At 42.1% G+C, this 24,038-nt stretch overlaps 1 protein-coding gene across 1 annotated transcript; it reads left to right on the forward strand.

Annotated features, from left to right (window-relative positions):
• The first annotated feature begins 864 nt into the window (after positions 1 to 864).
• On the forward strand, positions 865 to 23,616 carry ACE2 (angiotensin I converting enzyme 2). Its single transcript, XM_015886577.2, has 18 exons — positions 865 to 1,184; positions 3,362 to 3,520; positions 5,203 to 5,296; positions 5,865 to 6,008; positions 6,460 to 6,572; positions 7,240 to 7,348; positions 8,068 to 8,165; positions 9,590 to 9,759; positions 10,630 to 10,856; positions 11,480 to 11,624; positions 13,194 to 13,292; positions 13,960 to 14,082; positions 14,403 to 14,575; positions 15,277 to 15,335; positions 19,023 to 19,123; positions 20,066 to 20,182; positions 21,375 to 21,569; positions 22,173 to 23,616. The coding sequence occupies exons 1-18, from the start codon at positions 1,002 to 1,004 to the stop codon at positions 22,285 to 22,287; spliced, it is 2,424 nt and encodes an 807-aa protein (XP_015742063.1). The 5' UTR covers positions 865 to 1,001; the 3' UTR covers positions 22,288 to 23,616.
• The last annotated feature ends 422 nt before the right edge of the window (positions 23,617 to 24,038 follow it).

The raw sequence follows: 24,038 nt of genomic DNA on the forward strand, positions 1-24,038 counted from the left end.
GCAGACAGGAGGGATTTGGCAGTGGAGGGGATGGTTGCAGCTTCTCCATGTTACAGACTTGCAATGCTTTCAGAGAAGCTCTGCTGGGAACTAAAAACCAACCCCGTGGATGTGGCTGCAGCCACATCTCAAAAAGTGCTCCCACCCCCCCTTTGCATTATCCTGAGCAGAAATGGGCTAATTTACAAAGTACTGAGGTACTGTCTGATCAATAACACTCAACCCAAGATGCATTTCCAGAATGAATTCATACATCGATTTTCCCATTGATCTGCAGTAAGTACTCAGATCCTAGCTAGATTAGCAAAGATATTTAGAAATTTAAGTGAAATCATCTTAGTAATCTTAGTACTTAAATCCAGTTGATTTATAGTTAAGGTTAGATCACTACACCAGAGGCTATGATCCCACTACGTCCCTTGCTCCTTTCTGATAATTCACCTTTAAAAATTCAATTTCATATGCCCTACTCATTTCAAAAAGGAGTTTGCAAAGCCTTTTAAAACACGGACCTGAACATCCAACCAGATACCCTATGTCAGGATATGGGGAATTACTTTCTACCTGGGAAATAAGGTCATGGCTTGGTGTTGCAGTGAACTTTCTAAATATTTTTACAGCTTATCACCAACCTGTTAAAGGATTCAAAGATTCTGAGCTACCAAAGACACTGGCAGGCTATAGATAAAGTGAGCAGCAGTATCATTGACAGCACACTTGGGAAACATTAACTAAAAGTAAAAGCCTTTTATAAGAAGGCCATAAAATGGTGGGAGTAATAATGTTCTTCCAAAGTTAATCATTGACTTTTGTTTATTTGGCTTTTTACAAAAACTTTTACCTTTCTTTCCTACAATGGATAAAACCTATAAAAGGCCTGGAAAATTGGGCTCAGCCTCTTTAGTTCGCATTTGCTATGCATAAAGGCTGATGAGAAGAAGGCAGAGAAGCTCACCTGAGGAAACCTACTTCATCCAGAGGTTCCCAGTCTGCTCGTGAATATGTTGGTTCGCTTCTGGCTTCTCTGTGGTCTGAGCGCTGTTGTGGCTGCTCAGGATGTCACACAGGAAGCCCAAAAATTTCTGGCAGAGTTCAGTGTGAGAGCAGAAGACATCAGCTATGAAAACTCACTTGCCTCATGGGACTACAACACCAACATAACCGAGGAGACAGCCAGGAAAATGGTAAGTGCTCCATTCCTTGAGTTTTACTAGCAGTTGGGAATCCAGTGGTTGCTTTCTAGATTGTTTTGGCTCCACCAAGGTGGATATAAATTTGGGTTCTGCTTTAGAGGCTTGCATTAACATAGTAATGCTACACCAGAGTGCCCAGGCCGCTGACAGCCCCTACAGCCTGAGGCTGGTGCCTGGGCTGCCCACACATTGCATGGGGCTGACCAGAAGCTGGACTCACTCCCAGCCATCACTTTTAGTTACCCCAGTGAGAGAAAGGAAAAGACAAGGGAGTGCTGAATACTTGGCCACAAAATCAGCTGGATGGAGAGAGACCTTCTTCCACAGTCCCCGCTGTTCCAAGCTCACCCATAATGGTGTTTCTGAGCAGGTTACCACACATTTTCTGAATGCAAATGTTCTGTTAAATGTTTGCTGGTGATCTTGTATGGGGTTCTGTATCTTTTACACATCAGGAGACCTCCCCAGTGAATTAATCTCATAACTCTAGCTGTTAAGAGATTAGCTGGAGGTATTAAACTGGGAAAAATGAAGTGAGATCAGATTTCCAAAAAACCAACAGTGGAATTTGTACTATAGTGGTCTAGAACTGATTTGAAAGTCAATTTATATCTCAAGAAAGAACCAAGGTATTTGAACTTGCAAGATATTTTAAGCAGCTTGTTCTGCTTTCCAGCATCAACATCTTGCTGCTCCAATCAACTGGGTCTCTTGGCAAGTGCTTGTGTTTGCTGGAGCAGTCAGCCATGCTCTGACCAGTTGCTGATACTGTCGTGCTGCAGCCTGGCATCTCATAACCTTGGAGCCATTAAAAATGAACAAAAGCACCTAGAGATTTGTAGCTATGTGCCTTTTAAGGTTAACTCAAGTCTAAGAGAAAACCAATTCAGAACATAAAAATGAAGCTGAATATCCTATATCTGCTTTGGTGCAATGGCATACGCCTTCCACTTTGTCTTATAGCTTAATTAAAACATGGTTTAATTATAGTATTTCTTAATTAAAGAAAGGAGACGGGTTGCTGGAAGAAATCCTAATGGCTAATCATTGTCAATCTGGAATGTTTTCCAAGGCACCAGGTACTTAAACTGTAACAATTCCAAACACATAAAATGAAAGCCCCATATAGCACTTCCAGCATTAATGAGATGGTAATAAAATACGTGAGGAGATACCAGCAATAAGAACCAATTAGTCCAGTGCTTAGAGAGGATATTTTCTCTCACTTGATCTCTTTGGTAGTGCTTGTAATAAACCCACCGCTTCCCATCTTCCTTTTGTATGGGAGGAGCACATTAATGACTACTGTCCCTTTTGACTCCTTCCCTTCCATTTTCCTTCTAAATTGGGCTGCAAAAGTAATAACTGTTCCTCTGACTTACCAACCAGTTTCTTTTACTGTGGAAAAAACATACTGCAAGCTTAATGCTCCGTAACCACAGAATCCCTCTCCTTCCCCAACTGGGGATTTGCAAAGTGAAGCTCTTCCTTTTGGGTCCTCATCAAGATCTTGCCCAGCTTTGCAAGTTACTGAGAAATGGGCAGACCTGTTGTTTTGGAGGAGAGTTTGGAAAGATTGCCAGGGGCTGTGTGGGCATTTTATATCTGTTGCTGCCCTGAAGCACAGGGCTGGACAACCTGGTCACTGCCCTCAAGGAAGTCTTGGTCTCACTGTGCATTTATTGCATCCTTCAGCAGCAAGATGTAACAGGTTTTACAAATGCCCTCTCCACACCCCAGGCAGTTGTCATACGGGCAATTAATTAAACTATCCCAATGGCTGAGGTTAATTAGTACTGCTCTTGTTGCCATTTTGGACAGGTGCTGATGTGCTAATCTCCCCGTACAAACATATTTGAAAAAAGATGAAAAAAAATGAGAGGGGTATTTTAAAGATGGCTTCAAGACTAAGTAATATTCATATGGTTGTTGCTTCATGTACTGACATTTGGAGTTTCATGAATATGTAACTGCAACTGACACAGGCTGCCCAGAGAAGCTGTGGTGCCCCATCCCGAGAGGTGCTCAAGGCCAGGTTGAATGGGCCCTGGGCAGCTGAGCTGGTGGGGGGCAGCCCTGCCCATGGCAGGGGTTGGGGCTGGGTGGGTTTTGAGGTCCCTTCCTTTCTTTCCCTGCACTCTCAGTGTGTTTGTTTGAAACTCTTGCAGAATGAGGCAGGTGCCAAGTGGGCAGCATTTTATGAGGAGGCCTCCAGGAACGCCAGCCGCTTCTCACTAGCTGACATTCAGGATGCTGTTACCAGGCTCCAGATCCAGTCTCTGCAGGACAGGGGATCCTCTGTGCTGTCGCCGGAAAAATACAGCAGGGTAAGTAAGTTGCTGAGCACAGCTCATTTGTGCTACATGAGCAAGGGTATGGAGCTGTTTCCATCCTGCTTGGCTCGAGATCGTACTTTTTACCGGAGCACGTACCTGCACCAGGTGACCTTAGAAATACAAGGGGCGTCTGGCTTAGAAGTTGATTCCCACTCATGTCAGCAGTTTGTTGTGTTATCCGTGCAATAAATTGCAAACTTGCACCCGCCCCAGAGTTGCCCTTGCACAAGTGGCCAGATTAGTCATATGGGAAAGAAGGACCTGTGCTGAGTGCACAGCTATGTGCATAACAAGGGTAATAAGCAGAAAGAGGTAGGTGAAAGGACGTTCAGTGAATCAGGAAGGTGGAGATAGAGAGCCTTTCTTCAGCAAGATGCTGAGGCCAACATTTAGGAAGATTCAGAACAAGGTTTGAATTTTCATTGAAGGGTTTGCATAAAACATGTTTATGATAGCAACTGTATGTAGAAATGCAGTGAATAATGCAGTGAGCTCCACAGACCCAAGGGTTGAGTTGGCACCTTTTGGTTGAAGATCACGCTGTAAGATAGGGAATCTGAGATAGGGAATCCTACAGTCCTCCTTATTGAGGAGCCAGGAGTTGGATTTGATGATCCTTGTGGGTCCCTTCTGACTTGGGGTATATACTACATTCTGTGGTTCTCTGGAAGCATGCTGTGATTTTTTTGGCTAAGATCAGCAGAGTTAGCCACAATGAATGTAATGCAGCTGACTGGCTGGGCTTTCTGTCTGGTCCAAATGCGATGTGTCTCTGGAAAGGCAGATTGCCTCGCTAGGGGTAAAGGTTTGTATAAATATGTATTTATTTTGGAGCACAGCAGTACACTAATAGTAGTGCTGTCTCTCTTGAAGAGGTATTTTCTTCAGTATCCTCTACATTTAAACACATCCAGGTTCCTAGGTAAATAGTGTTTTGGCTGAACTGGTTGATTTTTGCATGAAAAGTGACTTTCTGCTGTCTGATAGGATTCTGTATTCTTGAAATATTTTTTCACTGACACAAAAGTTTCCTGGGATCCTCATACATTTTAATGTTGACTGTGATGAAGTTGGAACTAGTCATCAATGACTCCTCCCACTGACAGCTCTAAATGGTTTTGGTTTGAAGCTTAAATGGATCTTCTGAGCTGAATGGTTCCATGATTCCAGATGCATCTGACCTTCAGCTGACCCAGAATCTGGGCAGCAGCTTCTCAGTGGTGGGCCTTGAGCAGGTGTGTGAGTGGATGCAATGCAATGAGCTCAGCCTGGCTGCCTGCATAGAAGAGGCCTTTCTTGCTGTTGCATCAAACTATGAGGAGGCTGTAGATAAATCCATGTTCATGGGAGCGTGTTGCTAAACTTTATTGCTTTATTGCTTCTGTCTATTGACAGTTCAAGTTCATTAAATGCAGAGCTCTGCTGAATGGATATTAAGGACCTGTAGATTACGTCATATATTCAAGAGATTATCTATCTCTTCCGGTTAGTAATGTTGCCTTAGTAATGTTTTCAGGCAAATTCTTTCATTAATCTCTACTGAGCTTAGATATAGGCAGAATTTTTAAGCTGGTGGGTGAAGTGTTGAATAGAGCTCTTAAGGAATCAGCATGACTGGCTGTTATTTTACACAGAGTATGTTTTTAATGGGATATCTCACATCTAATTTGCAGCTGAACTCCGTGATGAACTCAATGAGTACCATCTACAGCACTGGGATAGTCTGCAAAGCCACTGAACCATTTGACTGTTTGGTGCTGGAGCCAGGTGTGACATTAACAAGTGTTCCTATGGTGCCCTTCGTAGTGTGAGCTCAAAAACTGAGGGGAATCCATGAGAGCCTCCTAAGTGTGAGAAAACAGTTTCCCCAGCTATAACTGTAGTTATATCCTGCTATCTAAAACTTAGTCAAAGTTTCATTGCAGCTTGCAGTTCAGGGACCTTGGGGATCGTGATGAGTTGAGAAGCTGGACATGAGACAGCAGTGTGCTATTGCAGCCCAGAAGGCCGACTGCATCCTGGGCTGCATCAAAAGAAGGGTGGCTTGAGGGAGAGGCCAGTCCGCAGAACATTGCCAAGTCAAGGGGAAGCAGGCAGAGAGCTTGGCTGATTTAACTGACTCATCTGTCTCTTAAAGATAAGAAAGGGAAAACCTTAAATCAAAAAGCATGCAATAAAATAATGGGATTTTTTTAATATATCAAACACAAAATGTTATCTTCTTAGCTCACGGCATTTCTTTTGCTTTGCCTCGTTTGCCTGCTGTGAAAGAAAAATAAAGGGATTCTGCTTTTTCAAGGCCTGGTTCTTATTTTTTTTGTTGTTATTCTGATAGGTCTGGATAATATCATGGCCAATAGCATAGATTATCACGAGCGACTGTGGGCCTGGGAAGGCTGGAGAGCTGAAGTTGGCAGGATGATGAGACCATTATATGAAGAGTATGTTGATCTTAAAAACGAGGCTGCGAGGCTTAATAGTGAGTTGTATTTTCTTTCTTTTATTTTTTCCTGACTTCTCTTGAGCTTAATCTTGCACAATTTGCACAGAATTTACAAACCAGATCATTTTACATGCTGATGATGGGCTTTTTGTACATATTTGATCTCAGTGTGCATGATGCAAAATAAAATGCAATGCAGACATGTGCCAAAGACCAAATCAGGATTATGTTGCCAGCCTGGAACAAAAGTGGATTATCATTGTTTCACTCTTCCCAAATGCCATAATATTGCCCTACAGTAGATACTGCCTTTCCTAGAACTGAGCTATTGTGCTTTGAGAGCAAGCTGATTTTCCAGCCTGGTGTTACTTCAGTTCTGGGGAATGGCTGTTGCTGCTCTGCATGGGGTCAGCAGGGAGCTGCTCTGCTGCTGGTGACTGAGCTGTGTTTTGTGCTGTATCCTGGGGTGACACCTCCTGCTTTTCAGATTATTCTGACTATGGAGACTACTGGAGAGCAAATTATGAAACAGATTATCCAGAGGAGTATAAATACAGTCGTGACCAGCTGATTCAAGATGTGGAAAAGACATTTGAGCAGGTAGGGGAAGGAAAAATCTCTTATGGGGCTCATGGACTATAGGATTATGTGCTAATGTTGTGAATGAAGAATATAGACCTGCTCTAGACTATCCAGTCTTAGTCTACATGGAGTTGAAAGCTGTTGGGGGGTCATCAGTGGTGTTTTTATCTCTGCAGTCATTCAAGGACAAGCCCAGAATAAAGAAGCAGAAGGCGTATAGGTTTATGTCCTTTTCTGGAGAGCCCTTTTCCTCTTGATCTTTTCATTGTAAAGACTTTGTACCAGCCTCTAAAAGGAATTCTAAAGGGTGCACCTTCCCACAGTCCCCAGACAGTTGCCACATGTGGGGATGGTGCAGTTTGGTCCTACTGGTTGCGCCTTGCCAAAGGCTTAAGGTCCTTTTCACTCTTCCAAGTAGACCTCGTGAGGGTAAATAGCAGCCTAGTCACTCTATGTCTAAAATTAGAAATGTTCTCTTACTTATAGCTGAGCAGCATATCTGGGGCTAGAGCATGGCCTTGGTGCTTAAACTCTAAGGTGAGGACAGAGCTCAGCCACAAGCATGGTGTGCATTTATCTGTAGGGGAAAATCCATCAAATACCTTTGAGGCTCTCTGTTCAGGAAGGACAAGTTGGGTAGAGCCAAGAAAAAATAATTTGCTTCCTCCTCCTCTTCTGCCTCCAGATAAAACCTCTCTACCAGCAGCTGCATGCCTATGTGAGGCACCGTTTGGAGCAAGTCTATGGCTCTGAGCTCATCAGCCCCACCGGATGCCTCCCTGCACACTTGCTGGGTACGACAACATGGCCAGTTCACGCAAGCCTGACCTTGTATGCGGGATGACCACCTTCAAGGCACATGGGAACAGAGTAATCTGCCTGTTTAATATTAACAAACAGGGTACAGATAAGAGAAAGAGAGAGGAGAAATGGGATGCCCCTGGCAGAGTTGGCATAGGTGCCCCAGCAACAGGGGCATGTGGGAAGGCAAGTGTCTTCATCCCCGCTGGAGCCTTGGGAACCCAACTTGAAACTCCAGCACTGCTCTGGGATATTTCCCTCCCCTCAGCAGTACTTGAGACTTTCAGAGAGGTTTTGTTTTTCAAATCAGGATTTTCAAATCTTGTCTTTAGCATTGGCATTCCATGACTTTGCTTTCAAAGCATGCAGTATCAAGCTGCTGTAACTGTAATATATACAAGCACAATAGTGGCAATCACATGGGTGAGCAACATTGGTGTTCGGTTTTGAGCAGACCTTTAGGAAGGTGATCAGTCCTGGAACTGTATTGTACACTCTCTGAATGGCTAATTTTGGGGAATAAAAGATTGTTCATACGTTGACATATTCATGACTTCCCAGTGCTACTGCCCTCTACTTTGTGTCTAGATCAGACCTGTGTAGGCATATAAGCGTTCCTGTTTATAATATTGAAAAATTCATAGACTTGTCTGACGGTCTTGAACAATACACAATTATGTAAAGTTCTTCTATGATTTTTTCTCCTTTGAAGGTGATATGTGGGGTAGATTTTGGACAAATCTGTATAACTTGACCGTTCCCTATCCAAACAAACCAAACATTGATGTAACTGATGCTATGGTTCAAAAGGTAAGACATGATAAAGTCTTTATTCAATATGTGTTATGTTATTAATTTAGTTGAAGTAAAAGTTACATGTGTCAGCCACTCTCTAGAAAACAAAAGCTGTCCTAAGGCGAGTGCGACACCATCAGCAAAGAATTGCTTTCTGCTCTTCATCTTAATGTGTTCATTCATTTCCTACTGTACCTTTTCCCTTAACAGTTCTCATCTCTTTGTTATCCAGTCTCTTTGACCTGGCTTAATCAAAGCTCTGAGTCTATTTCCTGAGACACTTACCCATTAAGAGATACATTTTGTAAATATAAATATTGTAGGGTTGATGGAGCTGGCTGGTATCAAATATGAGCTTTGCAAACTATTACCATAATCAAATAATTTGTATATCACAGGATTTTTGCCAGCCCTGTTTATTTGGGTGCAGCTAGGAAACTGAAATGCTGCCTACCTCTTATCTTTTGATAACTGCATAGCACCATAAGGTCTGTGTTTGAGTTGTGCAGTGTTAACAACCGTGACTCTTTTGCCAGACTGAGAACTGGGTGAAGGTAACTCTGTACTGAACCCTACTGCTTTTATAAAAAAGAGGGAGTCAAATTGAATTTGGATTTTGAAATGTGATTGTTTTCCTGATATCTACCTTCCACAAATAGGAACAGTTCCATTCAGATGTTATGCTGGCAGGAGCAGACAGCTATATTTGATTCATAGGCAGTATGCATCAATCTCACCCATATTTTCTAGCACTGCACCCCCTGTAGTCTTCTATTTACATATTATGAAGCACCACTGTGAGGACAGGAGGCATTGCTTACAGAGCCACAGGGGCAAAGTCTGGACTCATCTTTGTTTCTGTGGATGAGCCTAATTTAGGACTGGTGTCTAATTTAGCCATCTGCCACATTAATCTCTGTAAAAACTCAGCCCAGTCAATGTAGGCATTTGAAAATACTCTAGGCTTTCAGTTACAATCTTACTGGCAACTCCTACAGATATATTTGCCAGGTATAAAGTTCTGGCTGAGCCCTCCACTCACACATTCGCTATGATCACAGCTTCACTGCCTCCATTAAGTTGCCCCCTCACTGAAGTGGCTGAAGAATCAGATCCCATACCTGGCATGTTGCTGAGCCTTTAATTATCTCCATGACCTTATCTATTACTTAGGGCTTCTCTTGTCTGGGTCAGGTGCTGTCTGCAGATTCTGATTGCATAAGCTTACTTTGTTTGTGGAGAGAACACTGAATTCCAGTTCCCAGCAGAATTTACAAAAGTGCCTAAAAGCAGATGCTGCCACCTGACTTGCAGTAAGTCGGGTGATGCCCTGAAGTTGTGGAGAGGCCAATGTGAAATCAGCTGCATTCCTTTAAGTCAACATTTGAGAACAGGCTCCATGCAGAAGAAATGACCAAAGGTGACATTGTCTGTTTCAGAACTGGGATGCAATGAAAATATTCAAATCTGCTGAGGCTTTTTTTGTCTCCATTGGCCTCTACAACATGACTGCAGGCTTCTGGACAAACTCCATGCTCACAGAGCCCACCGACAACAGGAAGGTTGTCTGTCATCCTACAGCATGGGATATGGGGAAGAATGACTACAGGTACTGCAGTCTCTGTGACCCTTTCTCATGGCATCTCCTCAAACATTCATTTTTACACTGAAGGTGCACCATGCTGTTTTATGATTCCACTTTTCTTTATTCATCACTCTGACTGATAAAGGGAAAATGGAAGACAAGGGGGATCCTGTGGGATTGTAAAACTTACTGTGTATTTCTTCCTGTGAAGATCTAAGGACTATTCCCAAATTTGAGCAGAACATTGACCATTATATGAATTAGAGAGGAAATTACTATGTTTGGGGGCTTAAAGAGTAAGCATAAATGTAGGTTCTTTTTGCTATCAATGGGATTTATGGACGCATGTGCATTCTGCAGCAATGGCACAGGACCCTGGGCAGCAAATGAAAACTCCCTGAGATGCCACCAGCTGCATTTAGCAGACGTATCAGAACTGGTAGGCAGACTTCCAGAGCTTCTTAAAAAAACAAACAAGCAAACGTCAGTTTACTTAATGCTTGGGAAAGGAGAGGGACAGCAAATTCTCACACAGTGAAGTCTCCTCAGACAAGTTCTGTCTTTTATAAGTGGTACCTGCATGAGGATGAAATGGCAGGAGTGACCAACACACAGGTTTTTTGGCACTACCATCTGCTTAGAAATGGATGCTGGCTCTGACTCATGCCATAAGCTTATCGCCAGGTTTCAGGGAGCAGATGCTTCATATAAAACAGCCATTTTCTCATGCTCCCAGTGCAATTTCAAGATTAATGAAACTGTTTTGCAGGGTTTTCCTCCAAGCCCCGCCTTTGCAAGAGAACATACTAGGGTTGCTCAGGATGCAGGCAGGGCTCAGGCAGCAGCCAGACCAAGCACCATCTCTAACCACAGGTGCTTTTCTATGGCTCACAGGATCAAGATGTGCACCAAAGTGACAATGGATGACTTCCTGACAGCACACCATGAGATGGGCCACATTGAGTATGACATGGCATACTCCGTGCAGCCTTTCCTGTTGCGAGACGGGGCCAATGAGGGCTTCCATGAAGCAGTAGGTGAAATCATGTCACTCTCTGCAGCAACACCACAGCACCTGAAATCTCTCGACCTCCTCGAGCCAACTTTCCAAGAGGATGAAGGTAAATAAATGTATCAACAATAGGTATTTAACTAAAAACACTTGTGAGGACTTCACAGCCCATCTAGGTGAGCCTCCAATGAGTCTTTTCTATTTCTAGAAGACTATTTTCTTGAAAAAAATTGGTATATAAGGCCATACTTTTCTCTATCAAGGTACTTATTTAACAAATTAGGTGAAACTTAGGCCTTGAGATGTACATTCCCCTTTATGTGAATACTGAGTGGACAACGTAGGTGAGGTAAACCCTCACTATAATGCAGTTTTGTTTGGCTTCTCTGAATATTACATTCTAAGGATGGATTTGTACTAAAATCTTCAGCCTAGAATTCCCTGGGATGTTTTTCACTGGAAGAAAATAGCATGTAAATGCTTAAGGGTTAGGTTATTGAAGAGGCAGGGATGGAAAAAAAAAAAAAAAGTAAGATGCAGAATCATATACAAAATTTAAGTGATTTTTTTCCTCACATTTTTTCAGCTGTATTCTTTCTTCCACTTTTTCCTTAGTGAAAACCTGTAACTCAAACCAGATGTAAGTGTTAGCTATAAAAGGCAGGAACTGTAGGTGCTTAATTAGATACTAACTGCTATCATAACCATTACCTTAACTGCTTATCTCTTCAGAAACTGAAATCAACTTTCTGCTCAAACAAGCACTAACAATTGTTGGAACAATGCCTTTTACTTACATGCTGGAGAAGTGGAGGTGGATGGTGTTTAATGGTGAGATTACAAAGCAGGAATGGACAAAGCGGTGGTGGGAGATGAAGTAAGTTTGAGAAATGAGAGCTTTTTGCAAATAACTTCAGAAACCATCCATTCCTGGTCCCTCAGTTTTAGGAGATGCCTGTGTCCCCCCATGCCAGATCTGTTTCTTGGGGTATTTCTGCAAAACCCAGCAGGGTGCCAAGTAGCCACTGTGGTATAGATGAGATGTCACAGACAGAGTATCCCTATGAGCCCTGAGTTCAGCCCACAGATAACTCACCTCCCAGCAGATTTTCTCCTCATGGATGAACACAGCCTGTGGCCTTTGCACAGAATGTTCCAAATCCCAGAATCAACATTGCTGTCCCCTTGATGCAAGCCTCAGGGCATCCTCATAGCTTGAGCACAGCTCTTCCCTGAGTCTCACTGAAGTGATCTCTGGTTTGCTACCCACCCTTTTAGGACAAATGGAGGGTGGAGTTCATCGCACTTTCCAGTCTGAGAAGCATATAGATCTCAGTTTAACAAATATGTGGGCATGATTTTCTCTTTATCTTTTTCTTTCCACTTTACAGTGGTTTGGGATGTAAATTGTCCAAAAGAGCCCAGACTGATTCTTTCCTCTCCTATATATATATATTCCTGCTAACTACTACCTTTCTCAGTTAAGAAAATACAGTTCCCTTGGCAAGTAGCAGCCAAGGGAGCCTCTTCATATTACCCTCACCAGACAATCTGTTTCCACCACTCTGTAGTTCAGGATGAAAAGTAGCTTCATTCAAGCTGCCATCATTTCCTGGGATGGTTAACATGGGACCAGAGTAATTCAAAGAAACCAAACAAGCACCACAATAAAGATGGTTCTATAACAGGAATGGAAACACAAAGCCACCGTCATCAAACAAACTCTATAATAAAACATGATGTCAGCAAACCTTCAGACCTACTGTAAAAATCAGTCAACTTTGATTTATTCAAATGTAGCAGAGATGTCAGAGAAAGGGAGAGTGACAAATTGCTCAAGGAAGCTTATCACATCTGTTATAGTGACACCGCAAAGCTCTGTGTTGGAACAAGATCTTGTCATACTGATTTATGAAAAATATTTCCGATTAAGCTTTTTACTGTTTTCAGAAATCAGGGCATGAGTTTGTTGCCACAATACTGATCCAGAAACATGCCCTCAGGAAAAAAATATAAAAGCCTCCTCTCCAGGCCAATGGGACAGCAGGTCATACCCCCTTTGGGCCACGCAGTCTCTATATGCTCTCACCAAGCATGAAACCGCAAGTGTTAGTGTACAAAGTTGGGATGTCCCCGGGCATGATGTGTGCTTGAAATTTCAGTCTTGTAGCATACTTCACACCCTTCTAGCATACTTCACACCACCAATTACTTTCTGTATGCCTTTCTATAATACATGCACTGTCCTTGCGCCATCAGTTTCAAAGCAGCATCTTCTCTGTGGTCTCCAGCTGTGGAGCAGTTGAGGTTATCAAGAGTTGTATGCACCTCTTTTGTTTGGAAGGAAGAGAGGTGCCTGTATGTATCAGAAGCACAGAATCAGATACTTATGCTCTTATTAACTATTAATGGAAATCCTGTGTTTTTTCCTTTCCTCCATCCCCAGGAGAGAAATAGTTGGTGTTGTCGAACCAGTCCCTCATGATGAGACGTACTGTGACCCTGCTGCACTGTTTCACGTGGCTAATGATTACTCATTCATAAGGTAGACATACATTAACGGAATAAGATGCATTACCTAAAATACATACTGTAGATACTTAAAACACTATATCTTACTCTGTTTTACTGAAGGCTATTGATTTCAGTGGAAATATTCTGTGGACATCATGGGCTTCTTAGTAGCAGTCTCTGATTGGCCAGGAAGCTGCTGGGCTTTTTACCAGCTGAAGCAGATGTGTGCAGCCCTCGTTCTACTGGGAACACATTGTTATGATGTTCCTGCAGCCTGGAATCCAGCGTGCCCCTTACACCGTCGCTTGGGCCATGTGCAAGCAGCTGTAAAGCACCTAACTCTGAATGTTCATTTGTGCCCCAGCCATCTTATCTCAGGATGCTCAGTCAGAGCAGAGAGCTGAGCCTTAAAGACCTTCCTTGCTCCTGAGTTATAGAATCATAGAATCACCAAGGTTAGAAAAAACCTCCAAGATCATCTAGTACAATCATAATAGACAGCAGCATTTCTTCTGTATTGGATTGTTACACCATAATTAGTACAGCCTGTAAATACTAGCCGCCTCCCTCCCTGCAGTCAACTTTCCCAAGCCAGAAAAGAGAGCTGACTGCAGAACTTAATAAACCCTGGGGACTCACAGTTTCCATGACAGACAGCTAATAAAATATGTGCCTTCATGCTCCCTACTTTCCTTTAGATATTACACCCGGACAATTTACCAGTTCCAGTTTCAGGAGGCACTCTGCAAGGCAGCCAACCATACTGGCCCTCTTCACAAATGTGACATCACCAATTCTACAGCAGCCGGTGGGAATTTGAGGTAACAAAGCCAGTTTCTCACATTTCTAAGTCAGGACATAGCAAAGCTTAAGTCATCCTTGACAGCTTTCAGAGACAATGAAGTTACACCAAGAGTTGACTTTGCTTGAGAATTTAGCATTTGTCTTCTCAGTTCATGTTGGCAATTTGAACAAATTTATATCAGCTGAGGATGCAAACATCAAGGGTTAAATTGCCTGTTAATGAGAAAATAATTTATTTTTGTTAGTAAAAGCATTTATATTGATTGCAGATTGTCTTGCTAGAGGCCTAAACAGAACATGTTAATAATATGTATTACCTCTTCTTCCATTTACACAGACAATTGCTTGAATTAGGTAAATCCAAGCCCTGGACTCAAGCGCTGGAAAGTGCAACAGGAGAGAAATACATGAATGCTACACCCCTGCTCCACTACTTTGAGCCTTTATTTAACTGGCTGCAAAAGAACAATTCTGGCAGATCCATTGGCTGGAATACAGACTGGACACCATGTATGTACTTCCTGTGGGCAAATTAAGGGTGTTCATTAGTCCACATAGCCCTTGACCATCAAAGTCCCTGTCTTTCAGTAGCTCTTGAAGGCTCCTCTGTGTGGAGGTGGGTTATAGGAGATTACACCGAGCAGTAAATTTCACTTATGGAAAAGCAAAGCAGTACAGAAAAGTTACTTCTTTTTGTTTGCTGTGCTGTGCTATTCAAAGAAGGGAACTCAGGGAGAAAAAGGAAGAGACAGAGGAAAAATTCCATTCTGTTGTGATGGTGTTGAGTGTTGAGGAATCCACACTGTTTATTTGCAATCACTGCCAGTACTGGAGAGTCCTGTAATCCTTAGCCTGTCCCTCATGTTGGGATTCTCCATGCCAAACACCAGCACTTGCATCTGAGCTTCCCGTTCCTTCTACTGGAGCAAAAGAGTTGTTTCCTTCAGGATATGTCTGAATAAGGCCAGAAGACTTCCCCCTGGACCTACTCTTTCTTTCTGTCCACTACAAAGCAGGGCATGACAGTGTCATGGCTGATGGCTCAGGTGTGGATGCTGGCAGTGGAGGTGGCTCAAGGGAAATGAGATAAATGCCACCAAGCTGGCCTGGGAAATCAGGTGAAGCTGCAAGGAAAGTCAAGCTGTCCCTCATTTCCCAGTAACTTTATGTCACTGTAGCTCTGACACAGTCTTTGTTTCTTTTAAAATCAGATTCTGACAATGCCATCAAGGTACGCATCAGCTTGAAAGCAGCACTGGGAGATAATGCGGTAAGTGTACTTGCACGGGGATGCTAATTGCATTGCTATTGCTTAGGCGACAGAAGTGCTGTTCTGGATGTTCTCAGGAAGTGGGGCAGGGTCGGGCTGGTTTTGTGTCTGAAGAGTGGCATCAGCAGAGATGAAGGGTTATCACACAGAAGATGTCTTGTCTGGGTTTGTCATCCACCCAGCATCTAGAGTTACTGGAGGTACCTCTCCAGGGATCAGCCTCACTCACATTAAGGAATACATCTCAGCTGGATGGGCTGAGTTATTCTGTGGAAATACCAATTACTTTTTACCTGGTGGCTAGCACAGGAGGAACTGTGCACTTAAAAATCACACAGCTATGCTGGTTTGTCTAAGTAAAAACAAAGACTTTATCCTATTTTCTTCCATCATGGCTACAGTAGCTGTCTTCAGAAATTAAATTCAAGTAGCTACTTCACATTAAATATGGAGCTAAAAGAGAGAGACCAAGTTCCACTGAATGTTATAAAATGTTTTCCTGCTACAACTCTTCTGGATCTCTGCGTGTTTCCCCATTTGTGCCAGGCAGCACAGGCAGAAAAGGGCTTTTGTTCCCATGAGTGTTCCTGCTCTGCCCGATGGCACCAGGTGGGCCAATGAAACTGAACAACAGTCAAAAACACTCAGCAAAGCAAAATATGGCATTTTAAGATTTTAAGCAGATCGCTGGCTTAGCCCATTTGTTTAGCACAGCCACCTGGCTGACAATTTGCTTCTTCTTCTAAGTATATCTCTTGATGCCAGTCTCACAGGGACAGCCTAAGAGGTTTCAGAATACACACTCCTGCTCATGCTAATATCTGTGTACACCTTGTAGATCGTGAGTTATTTTCCAAGAATGTGTATGTCATCAGCAGGTCATTTAGACCAGTGTGTCTGAGCCCATTGGACTGGCAGGGCTGCAGTACCATGGGCTCATTTTTCATTGGAATTAATGCTCTTGCTTCTATCACTCTCTCACATGCATGCCCCACTGGTGCTTTATGGCTTCCCAGGCTGCTGAGTCGAGTTAGATACAATTCAAGACTGATATAAGCAGCATGAATAGGTTCCATATTACAGCACATTTATTAGTCATTTTGTTTAATGTTTAGCTTAATATCATTTTTATGCCTGCCTTTTGCCATCGTAGCTTTTGTTGTGCAATTGAGCAGCTGTAAAACAATCTCATACAGATTACTTAGTTTAAATTATTGTATGGACAGTAGGTTCTGAAGCTCTGATGAGCAAGCCATGAATTTTCCTCCCAAAACTAGTCCCCATCACCACTGTGCGAGAAACCTAATCTGGGAGCTTTCTACTTTGCCCCTTTCAATGATTCACAGCACATACAAGCTGGGAATATGGTGCAAGTGTTTGTTTAAGTATTTGGAGGTGTCTTGGACCATCAAAGGAAGTGGTGGTGTCATTGTCCCTGGAAGCATTCATGAGATGTGTGGATGTGGCACTGAGGGACATACTTCACAGGCAAAATGAAGATGAGTTGCTGTTTGGACTAGGTGATCTTACAAGTGTTTTCCAACCTTAATAATTCTATGATCCTGTGATTAGAGCAGTGGAAGATGTTCTGAGTACACTGAGTTACTCGAGGATAAGGGGCAGCTGTATCTCCACCAGGCAGTCCCGCAGCTCCCAGAGAATGCCCTGGATGGCATCAGAGGGAAGGTTCAGTAGCACAAAGTGCTGTCAAACCAAGCACTGTATCTCATGGATAGCCTTGTGTCAGCTATGCCAGAGTGTGTTCTGCAATTACCCTCCTAATTTTTCTTAGGCTGATGAAATTAAAGCTGCTGCTCTAGCATTACCAGCGTAGCTGATAAAACAGAAACACTCACAACTATTAGAAAGAAAAGCTGTTAGAAGTTCCTTGCTGAATCACTCTGTCTATCTTACCTAAAATAAAAATTTCATGAATGGGAATCTCTTGCCACCATTTGAAAACAAACATGGCTTCAGACATCTGTTCACGGTTACACCCACTGGGTGACTGTTATGTTTGTGGTCTCATCACATAAGGCATGTTGAAATGGAAAATAGTCATTCTGCTAGCATGTAGATGCATTTTTCCATGGAAAAGTCTTTTTGAATTAGAAGCCAGGTGTGCATTGCCTTTCAAGCTGCACGTGGGATGTTGCAGGGAACGCAAGAAGATCGTTTTACTCCGAAAGCAAACAGTCTCTGTGACAAACAATAGGCACCAGGTGGGATTTTTGAGATGCCCAGGGGACAGCCTGGGAGTGGTCACTTCTCTCATAGAATCATCAGATTGTTAAGGTCAGAAAGACCACAAAGATCGTCTAGTCCAACCATCAGTACGTCACACTATGCATGCTAATCATGCTCCTCAGAGTCACATCCACACGGTTCTCGAACACCTCCAGGAATGTTGAGTTCACCACCTCCCTGGGCAGCCTGTGCCACTGCATCACCACTCTTTCTGAGAAGAAATTTTTCCTAATATCCAACGTGAACTTTTCCTGGCATGACTTGGGGCCATTCCCTCTCATCCTATCGCTGTTACCTGGGAGGAGAGGCTGACTCCTACCTCACCACATTCTCCTTTCAGGCAGTTGTAGAGAGCCCTGAGCCTCCTCTTCTCCAGGCTGAACAATCCCAGTTCCCTCAGCCACTCCCCACGAGGCTCCTCACAGCTTCATTGCCCTTTGTTGCTAAGTACAGAAAGCAGCTGTAGTGGAAGCAAGCTCAATTATCTCCTATTTTATAATTAAATAAGAAATGCATAAATAAACAACAGCAACAGCAACAACAACAAAAATTACTACAAGGCCTAAAAGTTCGGGACAAGTGCAATCAAATACAGGTTTTCGAGGGACAAAAAAACTTACTGTAGAGTTCAACAGAATTTTTCCTTTCATGCATGTACGATGCTGCACAGTGGGCTGAGTTGTTGGTGCTTGCAGAGATTTGTGTCCCTTTTGCAGCTTCCCGGTCATGCTTCAGAGAAGCAGGTTTTGATTTCAGTGTCCCATTGTGGGTTAATTTGGTGTCACAAAACAGCTGGGAGGAGTCCATAAACCAAAAGGGCATTTCTTATATCGCCTCTCTGCTCTCAAGGGAAAAAGAACAGTAGAAGCGCTGATGAGAAGGGCTTTTTACAACATCACTCTTTCTCCCCCACGAAAAAAATCAAACAAGAAAGCCAAAGAAAAATCATCCAAAAAACCCCTAAGAATCCCAACCAGTCAATGACATACATAGATGAGCTGCCTTCACACGGTACCTGTCGGCTCAAAGCATGTTCCTCTGCCTTAATAGAACAGATCTACGAATGAAATGATATGGTTAAAACAAGGTCATTAAAATAGTTAAAATCAAAGGTGAAATCATTAGATTTCGACTCAGATGCACAATAATTATTGGTTAGCCCTAGGGAGATGCCTTGGGCTTCATCAGCTTCAGCACCTCGCATAGAGCTACCAGGAATTGCAGAGGGACAGCGTGATGGAGTGTGTGGCAGTGGGGGATGCCTTCTTGGTTATTCTTCTGCAAAGTGCCCAGATTAATGGAGCTAAAATGTTTGAGCTTTCTGCAATGCTTTCATGACACAAATAAATAAAACAGGAGTGCATGCCAAGCATTACAATTACTATTTCTAACTTGCCCTACAACTATCGCCTCTGACAATCTCTTGTTCTGTCCTTGCAGTATGTGTGGGATGCAAGTGAGCTCTTCTTGTTCAAGTCATCCATTGCCTATGCCATGAGGAAATACTTTGCAGATGTGAAGAAACAAAATGTTGACTTCCAGTGAGTGGTTTTCTTACCCCTGCCGGCTGTGTCTGTATTGCTGGCTTGCTAGCAGTATGAATTGTTGTAGTTATTAATTATTATTTCTGTTGAATACAAAGAGGAAAGGTGATAATGACAATGTCAAACATCAGCTGGTTGTAAAAGGCAAAGTTCCAGCTTCTTTACATGCTGTTCCTTCTCTTCCTGAGAAGTCTGAAGTTCAGAGCAGTGTGCTGAAGTTAGGCTGCTTATCAGATGGAGAAATGAGCCTTGAGAATTTCTGCACAATGCAGATATAGGAATATCACAGAAGAGATACTGATTTGAAGAAAATCTGACAATATATATTTATGAGATTGTATATTGAGAAGTTTTGGGCCAAGGAAAGATAAGCTTTCTGAACATAGTGCATTAGAAATCTATGCAGACTTATGAATCTTATCTGGGTTTGTTTACAAACATCAAATCTATCATCTGCGACTGATTTCAGTAGAAAAAATACCCTTTTTCTTAGTCTCCTGAAAAACTACCAGGTGCTATCTACTTAAACTATTTGGTATTAATGTATAGAATATTAGTCATATAATTTGCGGGATCTATACCTAGCAGAATATGAGATTTTTTTAGACTTGATACTCCATACATCACCTTACTTACAAGACCCATCCCAAACACTCAAGAGGTCCAAACATTCTTGTTCTGTAGCTGATTGTGTGCTTTAGGAAATTATGCCAAGTATTGTCCCAGGTATGGGAATAGACTCTCTCCATCTAAAGGTACTTCTTAGCATGTAGAAAATGAAATTATATTATAATTTTCAATTCCAAGCTGAGATCTCTAGGAAGTCTTCACTTGGCACAGACCAGCATTGCCTGTCTAATGCAACCCTTCCTTTACCTGAATTTAAAGATAATGTCATCTCAACAGTGAAGAAACCTTTATCTTCTGTTTCTCAATCAGGGTTACAGACATTCATGTTGGGGAAGAGACACGAAGAGTCTCCTTCTACCTTACAGTCAGCATGCCAGGTAATGTCAGTGATATTGTGCCCAGAGCTGACGTGGAAAGTGCCATCAGGTGAGATTTTCATTTCTGGGGGGAAAAAATGTATGTAAGGGTGGAAGGAAAAACAAAGCTTAAATGTAATGAAAAAGAAAGTGAGATAAGAAACTCAGTTCTGCAGTTTGCATGGAAATATTGGGATGAGAGAAAATGTTATGACAGAAGGAAAACAATCCATCTATCTGATGGCATCTTGGACAGAAGCCAATGTAAAAGGCTTCAAGGGGCTTGTAAAACTGCCATAACACACGTAATTGCATCATACTTTGCCAGGAAGTGTCATTGCTCAGATTCTAACGGGAACTATCCTATATTCTGAAATATTGGAGCATGGTAATGGTGTGTGCATTCACAAGCGCATGAATGTTTTTTCCTCTTGTTATTGAAAAAGCAGCGCAAAGTTTATTCTTTGCAAGAACTGAAATGATGCATTAGAAAGAAAGCCAAATGTATTTGTTCAGAGAGAAATGAAGAGGTCAGAGAAAGAGCTAGTTCCCACTTACGGGTCAATGAACAGCTTTTTGATAGCACACTTTGACACCACTGTAAGTCACTGCAGTAAAAATGATAAGTAAAACTGCAGGACTGCAGCTGGTCATGGATAAAATACAGGAGGAAAAGAAGAGGGAACAAATCTAAAAGTAGCAACAATATAAGATGGCATTGAAAAAGTAGTTAGAGGAAGTAGTGAAACAAGGGAGAGTACAACCAGGGAAGTATTGTCCAGAATGAACTGACAGAAGCAGAGGTTCAGGGAAAGACACAGAAAAGACAATGGGGAAAGTGTTCAGGGCAAGAAATATCATGGATCATGGTTGTGGAAGGCTGCAGGATGGGGATAGGTAAGAAGGCAAAGCTGTGATTTTCTGTCATACAACCAAGCTAGTTATGGGTAAACAGAATGAGAAGCAAAGCACAAATAGAGAATGAGATTAGAAAGCTGGTTGCCTCATTCTGATAAGCTGTTCGATCTGGTTTTAAGAGCTTAGGCAGTGTCTGAACATGTTACTTAAGCTGAAGCGGGTTAAGGGCTTAAGTTATCGTGTTTGTTATCCACCAAGCTGTGACAGAAGGAGTATGGGGCTTAGCAGTACCTCCTGCAATCAGCTGATTAGTTCAGTGGGAGCTTAGCATACTGGAGAATTATAAAGGAACTGAAAAATGTTTATTTCCTCCAAATAAACTTTTAATGTGCTCTTGATGGCAGGATGTCTCGGGGACGAATCAGTGAGGCTTTCAGACTGGATGACAACACGCTGGAGTTTGAGGGCATATTACCAACCCTGGCTGCACCTTACGAACCACCAGTCACCACCTGGTTAATTCTGTTTGGGGTGGTCATGGGTCTGATTGTCATTGGATTTATTGTCTTGATCATCACTGGTCAGAGAGATAGAAGAAAGTGAGTGGTGTTTTTGATACTATGATAATGGCTGCTGGGAGAAGACCCCATGGCTAAAGCATCAGGGTGCTTACAGATGAGCCCTTCCCTACCCTTCAGCAGTGATGGCTAAAGGTTCATCTCTCTGATGAACATGATGGCTTTGGCAGTTTAATGCAAGTTCCTTTTCATCAGCATTTTAACCATGGCAGCTAAACATGCCATGGCTGCAGAGCTGTGACATGGCCATTCTTCTGCCAACCCTGTTGCAAGGCTTGTGGAGAGCCTGCTTGGAGCACAATGCCTGCTTCAACAAAAGGGTTTGCCCACATTTGTCAGCACCTGCAATCCTCAGAGATCTCATTGGAGGTTTACCAGGGATGCCATTTCTCTTAAAAATTATTGCATTGACACAGGTGTATTTGGATTTTTTTTTTATGTCTCCCCATTAATGGGATTTCTGAGAATGTAAGTTGGCTTCCTACAGTTCCCTTTAGAACAAAATCACTTTTGATATAAATATTCCCAATTAAGAATTCTGTTATTTACAATAGCCTATTCTGGGGATCTGGAAGGACTTGAACATCACAAGGGCTTGTAAAATAAAAAGAATTTTCCTTACAGGAAAGCAAGAGAAAGAGCAGAAGCAGGATCAAACCATGAAGTGAACCCTTATGCTGAAGATGGAAGAAGCAACAAGGGTTTTGAGCTATCTGAAGATACACAAACATCCTTTTAGAAGACATGCTATCTTGTTTTTGTTTTGTTTTTCATTTCACTTGCAAGAGTGGTGTCTAACAAGGACCAAAAAACTATGGATGTTGTCAGACAATCAGACATTGTCAGACTTTGGGTGGGCAACACTAACTTAATCTGCTGTTTATGTGGTAACTAGAAAGCATGCAAAAATGCAAGACTTTTATGTCCTGTGTCTTTTCTATGAATTATATTCGTCATAGTACATACTGTCTGTGCTACATTTCATAGGTGCGCTGTGTCCCATTTATCTTTGTTTCCTCTGTAATGAGAGAAAATCTTGGAAGCATAGAGTTGTATATAGCTGAAGACAGATGAGAGTAACTCACATGTTTGTGACAGCCCTGAGGAATACCTTGCCAGATGGAGAGCTCAGAAGTCTACCTAACAGACACAGAAAAAAAAGGCCACCAGAAAAATCTTGGTGATGAACTCAGTTTGGTATGATTTAAGAGCAGTTTTTGTACCTTCAGGAATTTGTGTCAATGTAAAATGGATGTTGAATGATGACTAACAAGCACTGGAACTTTGTTAGGAGGCTGTAACATAAGTTAGTTATTTTTTTTTAACTGGTTGCTGGGTAAGTACTGTAGAGGCCAAATAACGTACGTTCCTTCATAAATAAATAAATACCTAAATAATCTGTGTTATGTTCTTATGAAAACATGAAATAAATTTCCCTAATACATAATGATTAGGAAGACAGCTATTGCCTTTGTGATACCAAATACTGTGTTACAAATGTGGCACATTACAAATATGAATTGTACAATTACATAGGTACTATTGCTTACTATAGTAAATTTGCCATATTTACAGTATTGTATAATTCACTATTATTAGCACTATAGTGTAATTATTATTACAAATGAGTATTTCACAGACATAACAGCAGCATAGAATATCTTGAATTGGAAGAAACCCAAAAGGATCATGAAATGCTGTCACATAATTTTATATAATAGTTTTGATAGTTTGAGAGTTTTTGGTTTTTTTTTTTGTAAATGTATGTGTGCATGTACAGGCATATGTTCATGCATGCAAACGTATACAAAAGAAAAGCCAGGCTTGGAACTGGGCAGAAAATAAGAACTCTACTTCATGGAAGTGTTTCTACATTTCATCACTTTGCACTGTTGCAAAGTTCAGAGCCTCCAAAATGCATAAAAAGGCAACCAAGAAAAAAGAAATCATCTTCTCCTTGCTTTCACTGCCTGTATCGGAAACTACAAAAAATGCTGATTTCTACACTGAATGTCTAACTCATATGCTTAAAGTTACATAAATGAATCCTCTGTAGTATTTTATCGAGGAGCATATCATGACTTTGTCATTTGTCCTGCGTTCCCCTTTGCATATGATTGTCCTGCACCTGTCTCTAGCCTTCATTTTCATCAGCCCATGTATTATATGTAGAATCTCAGATATGTCTCATGCACTTCACAAAAGAATTAAGAGGAAGGTTGCAAACAGACAATCTTAGCGCCATGCTCTAACAACGTATAAAATAAATATTAGTGTTACATGTTACCATTGGCCTTCCTACTATATCCTGGGGTACATCAGAGGAGGTGTGGCCCTCAGGGACAGGGAGGTGACTGTTTCTCACTACTCTGCCCTCTGCCCTAAAATCATCTAGTCCAACAACCAACCCATCAAACCATGTCCACTGACCAGAAATGACCAGAAACCTTGGGTGGAGATTAGGTACCCACAGATAGACCTCAATCTCTG

The sequence above is a fragment of the Coturnix japonica genome, chromosome 1 (genome assembly GCF_001577835.2).
Source record: "Coturnix japonica isolate 7356 chromosome 1, Coturnix japonica 2.1, whole genome shotgun sequence".
Classification (NCBI taxonomy): Eukaryota; Metazoa; Chordata; class Aves; order Galliformes; family Phasianidae; genus Coturnix; species Coturnix japonica.